Source organism: Manis javanica, chromosome 11, assembly GCF_040802235.1.
Source record: "Manis javanica isolate MJ-LG chromosome 11, MJ_LKY, whole genome shotgun sequence".
Taxonomy (NCBI): domain Eukaryota; kingdom Metazoa; phylum Chordata; class Mammalia; order Pholidota; family Manidae; genus Manis; species Manis javanica.
In genome coordinates, this window is record NC_133166.1 from 73,303,359 (window position 1) to 73,313,758 (window position 10,400).

At 42.8% G+C, this 10,400-nt stretch overlaps 1 protein-coding gene across 10 annotated transcripts in view; it reads left to right on the forward strand.

The window, feature by feature from the left end:
- The window catches only part of NVL (nuclear VCP like), a 136,267-nt gene extending 126,247 nt beyond the window's left edge, over positions 1–10,020 (forward strand). For all 10 annotated transcript variants that reach the window (XR_012122748.1, XR_012122749.1, XR_012122747.1 and 7 more), the window contains one exon: positions 9,723–10,020. Coding sequence is in view for 7 of the 10 variants with exons in the window: in XM_073216668.1 (XP_073072769.1) it covers positions 9,723–9,767 (45 nt within the window). In the remaining 3 variants the exon portion in view is untranslated. The remainder of the gene's footprint in view (positions 1–9,722) is intronic.
- Positions 10,021–10,400: the final 380 nt, after the last annotated feature.

Here is a 10,400-nt window from a genome sequence, read left to right on the forward strand (position 1 = left end):
TGCTTGTCTGTGCAAATAACACTGGATGGGGTCATAGTAGGAGAGACGCTTTTTCCACTTTATAACTTTATATACCTTCAAATCTTTCAGACATTTTACCTACCCAAAGGAATAATTCAACAAAATTGGATTTTTTTTTTTTGAGAGGGCATCTCTCATATTTATTGATCAAATGGTTGTTAACAACAATAAAATTCTGTATAGGGGGGGTCAATGCTCAACGTACAATCATTAATCCATCTCAAGCCTAATTCTCGTCAGTCTCCAATTTTCGGAAGCATAACGAACAAGTTCTTACATGGTGAACGAATTCTTACATAGTGAATAAATTCTTACATGGTGAACAGTACAAGGGCATTCATCACAGAAACTTTCGGTTTTGATCATGCATTATGACCTATAAACAATCAGGTCAAATATGAATATTCGTTTGATTTTTGTACTTGATCTATATGTTGATCCCACATTTCTCCTATTATTATTATTATTTTTATTTTTAATAAAATGCTGAAGTGGTAGGTAGATGCAAGATAAAGGTAGAAAACATAGTTTAGTGCTGTAAGAGGGCAAATGTAGATGATCAGATGATCAGGTGTGTGCCTATGGACTAAGTATTAATCCAGGCTAGACAAGGGCAGCAAGACATCCACGGATGCAGAAGATTTCTCTCAAAGCAGGGGGGGTGAGGTTCTGAGTCTCACCTCTGTTGATCCCCAAATTCTCACCTGATGGCCCCCCTGCGACTGTGCCTGTCTTAGGTTGTTCCTCCCTAGAGGAATCTTACCCGTCTCTGGCTAACCAGTCATCTTCCGGGCCATACAGGGAAATGTAAAGTTGGTAAGTGAGAGAGAAGCCATATTGTTTGCAAAGGTTAGCTTTTTACTTCTTTGCAGATTTATGCCCTGTGGCTTCTATGCCCAGCACTTGTCTCGAGGTATCTTTACCACCTGGAGGAATTATGATACTCGGTAAATTCGATATGAGGCACGAATTCTATTTAAGGGTTGTAATTAGGAAGGAAGAAGAAAAGCTATAGATGTAGCATATGAAGGAAACATGGGAGGATTGATTATTTCTTTGACATATCTTCTTGTATAGTACCTTAAGTATGTATAGGTTTTAAACTACTAACTAATTTGCACACACATATTAACATAATAGGAATACGGTGACATAAACAAAGCAAATCTATAATTACCATCCATCTCCAGTGAAGCCAAGAAAACCATTTAGGCACCCTAGGCATTTGTGAAAATTTTATCTATGATCTGATGGATATTGTCCAACTGTACTTGAACCATCAGACAAATAAAAGCAGCCCATTTCTGGGATCTGTTCACATCCCATATGTTCTTTTAACCATAGATAGTCTATAGTCATGAGATTTTGGAGTGCTACAACTTGCACCCTTCCCAACTCCTGGTTGAGTTCCAACAGTACAGATCCGGTCAAATTCGTTGTCTCACTGTAATGCACATGCCAGCCTAGACATCTCCCTCCTCATTCCTATGGCAAGTCCAGGAGACGGTGGGCTGGATGCAGCCCCAACCGCAGCATCGTCCGGATCCCTGTGGAGGCTTTTTGATGATCATCCCCCGGCACAAGTCCTCCAGAGAGTGCTGATGCCGGAAGCTCCTCCTCATATCGTATCTTAGTTCATTTTCTGGGTATCCAAGCTAGGCCTTGATCTTCTGCATAGAAACAGACCCTTTGCCCACACTTTGACATGCCCTCTATACCACTGCGCAGAACTCATTGGAGGTCAGCACACAGTAACTGCTTTTTTTTTAATTAAGAGAAAGGAATATTATCAGAAAAGAGTACCTCCATAGCTGATCATCTGACACCCTTTAAGTGATCAACATTAAGGATATTTAAAGCATGCGTTGATCTTTGATTTACCAATAGTTTTATCCTGTCAAGGAGTAATCCCCCTTTTCTTTCTTTCTTTCTTTTTTTCTTTTTTTTTAATCTACACTTACATGAAGAATACTATGTTTACTATGCTCTCCCCTATATCAGGTCCCCCCTAACAACCACATTACGGTTACTGTCCATCAGCTTAGCAAAATGTTGTAGAGTCACTACTTGTCCTCTCTGTGTTGTGCAGCCCACCCTCCCCTTTCTCCCTCCCCCCCATGCATGCTAATCTTAATACCCCCCTTCTTCTTCCCCCCCCATCCCTCTCTGCCCACCCATCCTCCCCATTTCCTTTCCCTTTGGTACCTGTTATTCCATTTTTGGGTTCTGTAATTCCACTGCTGTTTTGTTCCTTCAGTTTTTCCTTTGTTCCTATACTCCTCAGATGAGTGAAATCATTTGGTATTTCTCTTTCTCCGCTTGGCTTATTTCACTGAGCATAATACTCTCCAGCTCCATCCATGTTGCTGCCAATGGTTGGATTTTTCCACTTCTTATGGCTGAGTAGTATTCCATTGTGTATATGTACCACATCTTCTTTATCCATTCATCTACCGATGGACATTTAGGTTGCTTCCACTTCTTGGCTATTGTAAATAGCGCTGCGATAAACATAGGGGTGCATCTGTCTTTCTCAAACTTGATTGCTGCGTTCTTAGGGTAAACTCCTAGGAGTGGAATTCCTGGGTCAAATGGTAGGTCTGTTTTGAGCATTTTGATGAACCTCCATACTGCTTTCCACAATGGTTGAACTAATTTACATTCCCACCAGCAGTGTAGGAGGGTTCCCCTTTCTCCACAGCCTCTCCAACATTTGTTGTTGTTTGTCTTTTGGATGGCAGCTCTCCTTACTGGTGTGAGGTGATACCTCCTTGTAGTTTTAATTTGCATTTCTCTGATAATTAGTGATGTGGAGCATCTTTTCATGTGTCTCTTGGCCATCTGTATTTCTTTTTTGGAGAACTGTCTGTTCAGTTCCTCTGCCCATTTTTTAATTGGGTTATTTGTTTTTTGTTTGTTGAGGCGTGTGAGCTCTTTAAATATTCTGGACGTCAAGCCTTTATCGGATCTGTCATTTTCAAATATATTCTCCCATACTGTAGGGTTCCTTTTTGTTCTATGGATGGTGTCTTTCGCTGTACAGAAGCTTTTCAGCTTAATGTAGTCCCACTTGCTCATTTTTGCTGTTGTTTTCCTTGCCTGGGGAGATATGTTCAAGAAGAGGTCACTCATGTTTATGTCTAAGAGGTTTTTGCCTATGTTTTTTTCCAAGAGTTTAATGGTTTCATGACTTACATTCAGGTCTTTGATCCATTTTGAGTTTACCTTTGTATATGGGGTTAGACAATGGTCCAGTTTCATTCTCCTACATGTAGCTGTCCAGTTTTGCCAGCACCATCTGTTGAAGAGACTGTCATTTTGCCATTGTATGTCCATGGCTCCTTTATCAAATATGAATTGACCATATATGTTTGGGTTAATTTCTGGAGTCTCTAATCTGTTCCACTGGTCTGTGGCTCTGTTCTTGTGCCAGTACCAAATTGTCTTGATTACTATGGCTTTGTAGTAGAGCTTGAAGTTGGGGAGTGAGATCCCCCCTACTTTATTCTTCTTTTTCAGGATTGCTTTGGCTATTCGGGGTCTTTGGTGTTTCCATATGAATTTTTGAATTATTTGTTCCAATTCATTGAAGAATGTTGCTGGTAATTTGAGAGGGATTGCATCAAACCTGTATATTGCTTTGGGCAGGATGGCCATTTTAATGATATTAATTCTTCCTAGCCATGAGCATGGGATGAGTTTCCATTTATTAGTGTCCCCTTTAATTTCTCTTAAGAGTGACTTGTAGTTTTCAGAGTTTAAGTCTTTCACTTCTTTGGTTAGGTTTATTCCTAGGTATTTTATTCTTTTTGATGCAATGGTGAATGGAACTGTTTTCCTGATTTCTCTTTCTATTGATTCGTTGTTAGTGTATAGGAAAGCTACAGATTTCTGTGTGTTAATTTTGTATCCTGCAACTTTGCTGTATTCTGATATCAGTTCTAGTAGTTTTGGAGTGGAGTCTTTAGGGTTTTTTATGTACAGTATCATATCATCTGCAAATAGTGACAGTTTAACTTCTTCTTTACCAATCTGGATTCCTTGTATTTCTTTGTTTTGTCTGATTGCTGTGGCTAGGACCTCCAGTACTATGTTAAATAACAGTCGGGAGAGTGGGCATCCCTGTCTGGTTCCCGATCTCAGAGGAAATGCTTTCAGCTTCTCGCTGTTCAGTATAATGCTGGCTGTGGGTTTATCATATATGGCCTTTATTATGTTGAGGTACTTGCCCTCTATTCCCATTTTGCTGAGAGTTTTTATCATGAATGGATGTTGAATTTTGTCAAATGCTTTTTCAGCATCTATGGAGATGATCATGTGGTTTTTGTCTTTCTTTTTGTTGATGTGGTGGATGATGTTGATGGATTTTCGAATGTTGTACCATCCTTGCATCCCTGGGATGAACCCCACTTGGTCATGGTGGATGATCCTTTTGATATAGTGTTGAATTCTGTTTGCTAATATTTTATTGAGTATTTTTGCATCTACATTCATCAGGGATATTGGTCTGTAATTTTCTTTTTTGGTGGGGTCTTTGCCTGGTTTTGGTATTAGGGTGATGTTGGCCTCATAGAATGAGTTTGGGAGTATTCCCTCTTCTTCTATTTTGTGGAACACTTTAAGGAGAATGGGTATTATGTCTTCTCTGTGTGTCTGATAAAATTCCGAGGTAAATCCGTCCGGCCCCGGGGTTTTGTTCTTGGGTAGTTTTTTGATTACTGTTTCAATTTCTTTGCTCGTAATTGGTTTGTTTAACTTTTGTGTTTCTTCCTTGGTCAGTCTTGGGAGGTTGTATTTTTCTAGGAAGTTGTCCATTTCTTCTAGGTTTTCCAGCTTGTTGGCATATAGGTTTTCATAGTTGTCTTTAATAATTCTTTGTATTTCTGTGGAGTCTGTCATGATTTTTCCATTCTCATTTCTGATTATGTTGATTTGTGTTGACTCTCTTTTTCTCTTAATAAGTTGGGCTAGAGGCTTATCTATTTTGTTTATTTTCTCGAAGAACCAGCTCTTGGTTTCGTTGATTTTTGCTATTGTTTTATTCTTCTCAATTTTGTTTATTTCTTCTCTGATCTTTATTATGTCCCTCCTTCTGCTGACTTTAGGCCTCATTTGTTCTTCTTTTTCCAGTTTTAATAATTGTGATGTTAGACTATTCATTTGGGATTGTTCTTCCTTCTTCAAGTGTGCCTGGATTGCTATATACTTTCCTCTTAAGACTGCTTTCGCTGCATCCCACAGAAGTTGGGGCTTAGTGTTGTTGTTGTCATTTGTTTCTATATATTCCTTGATCTCTATTTTGATTTGTTCATTGATCCATTGATTATTTAGTAGCATGTTGTTAAGCCTCCATGTGTTTGTGAGCCTTTTTGTTTTCTTTGTAGAATTTATTTCTACTTTCATACCTTTGTGGTCTGAAAAATTGGTTGGTAGAATTTCAATATTTTGGAATTTACTGAGGCTCTTTTTGTGAGCTAGTATGTGGTCTATTCTGGAGAATGTTCCATGTGCACTTGAGAAGAGTATGTATCCTGTTTGTTCTGGATGTAGAGTTCTATAGATGTCTATTAGATCCATCTGTTCTAGTGTGTTGTTCAATGCCTGCGTGTCTTTACTTATTTTCTGCCCGGTGGACCTATCCTTTGGGGTGAGTGGTGTGTTGAAGTCTCCTGCAATGAATGCATTGCAGTCTGTTTCCCTCTTTAGTTCTGTTAGTATTTGCTTCACATATGCTGGTGCTCCTGTATAGGGTGCATATATATTTAGAATGGTTATATCCTCTTGTTGGACTGAGCCCTTTATCATTATGTAGTATCCTTCTTTATCTCTTGTTACTTTCTTTGTTTTGAAGTCTACTTTGTCTGATATTAGTACTGCAACCCCTGCTTTCTTCTCACTGTTGTTTGCCTGAAATATGTTTTTCCATCCCTTGACTTTTAGTCTATGCTTATCTTTGGGTTTAAGGTGAGTTTCTTGTAAGCAGCATATAGATGGGTCTTGCTTTTTTATCCATTCTATTACTTTATGTCTTTTGATTGGTGCCTTAAGTCCATTTACATTTAGGGTGACTATTGAGAGATAGGTACTTATTGCCATTTCAGGCTTTAGATTCGTGGTTACCAAAGGTTCAAGGTTAGCTTCTTTAGTATCTTACTGCCTAACTTAGCTCGCTCATTGAGCTGTTATATACACTGTCCGGAGATTCTTTTCTTCTCTCCCTTCTTATTCCTCCTCCTCCATTCTTCATATGTTGTGTGTTTTGTTCTGTGCTCTTTTTAGGGGTGCTCCCATCTAGAGCAGTCCTTGTAGGATGCCCTGTAGAGGTGGTTTGTGGGAAGCAAATTCCCTCAGCTTTTGCTTGTCTGGGAATTGTTTAATCCCGCCATCATATTTAAATGATAGTCGTGCTGGATACAGTATCCTTGGTTCAAGGCCCTTCTGTTTCATTGCATTAAGTATATCATGCCATTCTCTTCTGGCCTGTAGGGTTTCTGTTGAGAAGTCTGATGTTAGCCTGATGGGTTTTCCTTTATAGGTGACCTTTTTCTCTCTAGCTGCCTTTAAAACTCTTTCCTTGTCCTTGATCCTTGCCATTTTAATTACTATGTGTCTTGGTGTTGTCCTCCTTGGATCCTTTCTGTTGGGAGTTCTGTGTAATTCCATGGTCTGTTCGATTATTTCCTCCCCCAGTTTGGGGAAGTTTTCAGCAATTATTTCTTCAAAGAGACTTTCTATCCCTTTTCCTCTCTCTTCTTCTTCTGGTACCCCTATAATACGAATATTATTCCTTTTGGTTTGGTGACATATTTCTCTTAGTGTTGTTCATTCCTGGAGATCCTTTTATCTCTCTCTATGTCAGCTTCTATACGTTCCTGTTCTCTGGCTTCTATTCCTTCAATGGCCTCTTGCATCGTATCCATTCTGCTTATAAATCCTTCCAGGGATTGTGTCACTTTTGTGATCTCCTTCCTGACATCTGTGATCTCCTTCCGGACTTCATCCCACTGCTCTTGCATTTTTCTCTGCATCTCATCCCACTGCTCTTGCATTTTTCTCTGCATCTCATCCCATTGCTCTTGCATTTTTCTCTGCATCTCTGTCAGCATGTTCATGATTTTTATTTTGAATTCTTTTTCAGGAGGACTAGTTAGGTCTGTCTCCCTCTCAGGTGTTGTCTCTGTGATCTTTGTCTGCCTGTAGTTTTGCCTTTTCATGGTGATAGAGATAGTTTGCAGAGCTGGTACAAGTGACCGCTGGAAGAGCTTCCCTTCTTGTTGGTTTGTGGCCTTCTCCTGGGAGAATAGCGACCTCTAGTTGCTTGTGCTGGGCAGCTGTGCGCAGACAGGGCTTCTGCTTCCTGCCCAGTTGCTATGGGGTTTATGTCCGCTGTTGCTGTGGGCTTGGCCTGGCTTGGGCTGTTCCTCCAAAATGGTGGAGCCCCGTTGGAGGGGGAGCGGCCGTGAGGCTATTTATCTCCGTAAGGGGCCTCTGTGCTCCCTGCTGCCCAGGGGGTTAGAGTGCCCAGAGATCCCCAGATTCCCTGCCTCTGGTCTAAGTGACCTGTCCTGCCCCTTTAAGACTTCCAAAAAGCACTCTCCAAACCAAAACAACAACAGCAACAATGAGAGAGGGAACAGAAAGAAAAAAAAAAAGGAAAAAACACGCGATTTTTTTTTTTTTTTGTCCTCATGTGCCGGTCCCAGGCACCCGCTCACTGTTCCTGCTGCCCTGTCTCTCTAGCACCAGGGTCCCTGTCCTTTCAAGGCTTCCAAGAAGCACCCACCCACCGGTCCCGCAGGGAAAGAACGCTCGATATTCTTTGTCCTCAGGTGCTGGTCCCAGGCACCCGCTCACCAGTCCCGCCGCCCTGCCTCCCTAGCACCTGGATCCCTGTCCCTTTAAGGCTTCCAAAAAGCACTCGCCAAAAAGAGAGAAAAAAAGGGGAAAAACGCGCGATTTCCTCCGTCCTCAGGTGCCGGTCTGAGGCACCTGCCCACCGGTCCCACAGGGAAAAATGCGGGATATTCTTTGTCCTCAGGTGCCGGTCCCAGGCACCCGCTCACCAGTCCCGCCGCCCTGCCTCCCTAGCACCGGAGTCCCTGTCCCTTTTAGGCTTCCAAAAAGCACTCGCAAAAAAGAGAAAAAAAAAAGGGGAAAACGCGCGATTTCCTCTGTCCTCAAGTGCCGGTCTCAGGCACCCGTCCACCGGTCCCGCAGGGAAAAACGTGGGATATTCTTTGTCCCCAGGCGCCGGTCCCGGGCACCTGCTCACCAGTCCCACCGCCCTGCCTCCCTAGCACCGGGGTCCCTGTCCCTTTAAGGCTTTCAAAAAGCGCTCGCCAAAAAGAGAAAAAAAAAAGGGGAAAAACGCGCGATTTCCTCCGTCCTCAGGCGCCGGTCTCAGGCAACCGCCCGCCTGTCCTGCAGGGAGAAACGTGGGATATTCTTTGTCCTCAGGCGGCGGTCCCAGGCACCTGCTCACCGGTCCCGCCACCCTGCCTCCCTAGCAACGGGGGCCCATCCCTTTAAGGCTTCTAAAAAGCACTCGCCAAAAAAAAACCGCTCCGGTTTCTTTCCACCCGCCGGGAGCCGGGGGGAGGGGCGCTCGGGTCCCGCCGGGCCGGGGCTTGTATCTTACCCCCTTCGCAAGGCGCTGGGTTCTTGCAGGTGTGGATGTGGTCTGGATGTTGTCCTGTGTCCTGTGGTCTCTATTTTAGGAAGATTTTTCTTTGTTATATTTTCATAGCTCTATGTGTTTTTGCGAGGAGATTTCCACTGCTCTACTCATGCCGCCATCCTGGCTCTGCCCCTCCAAAATAGGATTTTTAAGAAGGATTTTAAAGGGTTGGAAAGTAAAAGCCATACTGCACGTGTTTCTTTGGGATAAAGGTTGTGGGTGGATCTCCTCCTGACACTGAAAATCTGAGTATGGGCTCGTGGTGGCCTGTCACCACTCCAGGGTGACTGCAGTTGAAGGAGGCAAGGAAGAAAGCAGCTAGAACTCATACATTGTTGCTGAAAATGTGAAATGATACAGCCACCCTGGAAAAAACTGTGGCAGCTTCTTACCAATGCCGCGTAGTGGGGGAGGCAATGGCTTTTGCCTCCCATTCCCATCTGGACTCTGTCTAGTTCAGAATTGTGCTTCCTTCACTAAATAGACTTAAACGTTAAGAACCTTAGAACCTGAGTTTTAGGGCAAACTTCAGTGAACTATTATAAGAATGTGGGTGTTCCCTACAGACAGGAGAGCAAGTGAAGTTTAGGGAGGTGAGGTCAGCTCTCTTGTGCATTTGTTTGCTGGAACTGCTTTATCTAAGTACCATAGACTGGATGGTTTAAACAACAGAAATTAGTTCTCGAGGTTCTGGAGAGTAGAGGTCCAGGATAAGGTGTCAGTAGGGTTGGTTTCTACTGAGGCCCTCTCCTTGCAGTGGACTGTCTTACTCCTGTGCCCCCACGTATATTCCTTCCCTGCATGTCTGTGTCTTAATCTCATTTTAAAAGGACCCCAGTCATATTAGATTAGAGCCCACCCTGATGACTTGATTTTACCTTAATTACCTCTTTAAAGATCTTCCCTCCATATGGTCACACTCTGAGGTCCTGGGCATTAGGACTTCAACACGTAAATTTGAGGGTGGTGTCACAATTTAGCCCATCACAGTGATCAGCTATCTTCCGTCTTCCTCCCTCCTCAGGATCAAGTGATGTATGAAGCTCTGCAGCGGTCCCTCAGCCGTTGACCTCTCCAGCAGCAGCCCAGCACATTGAGCTAGCAGAGGGACCCACATGCTCCAAGCCACCCACTCTCAGATGTGGTCTCATGTAAGCTTTTATTCTCAACTTAATGGGGCCAAGTCACCCCTGAACTGAAGATTCTTCCCATCTGGCCAACCTTGCATGAAAATACCCTACTTCCTCTTTAAGAAAAAGAAACTTTTATCTGCTGAAATAAAATAACTGGTACTTTTAAAAAATAAAATGCTTACTTTGAAACAGTCTCGACTGTACTACTGAAAAGTTGCAATTACAGGAAAAAGAACTTTTCCCCAGAATCATCAAAGAGTAAGTTGCCACCTGCTGCTCCATCCCCCTAAAAGCCTTCACTGCGCGTTTCCTGCACCTGGACGTTCCCCATATAATCAGCCACACCAAACATGAAATTGGCAGCCATGTGTTGTGACCATCTCATCCTCAGATGCCATTCAGCTTCCTGCCGTTTACCAAATAACGTATTTCTAAGGAATAGATCCAGTTTAGAATTAGCTGCTGTAATTAGCTGCTATTTCTCTGTAGTTTCCCTAAAATCTGGAACAATAACTCTGTCTTGACTCCTAACACTTTGGGAGGTCACAGGTCGGTTACTGTGCACAGTG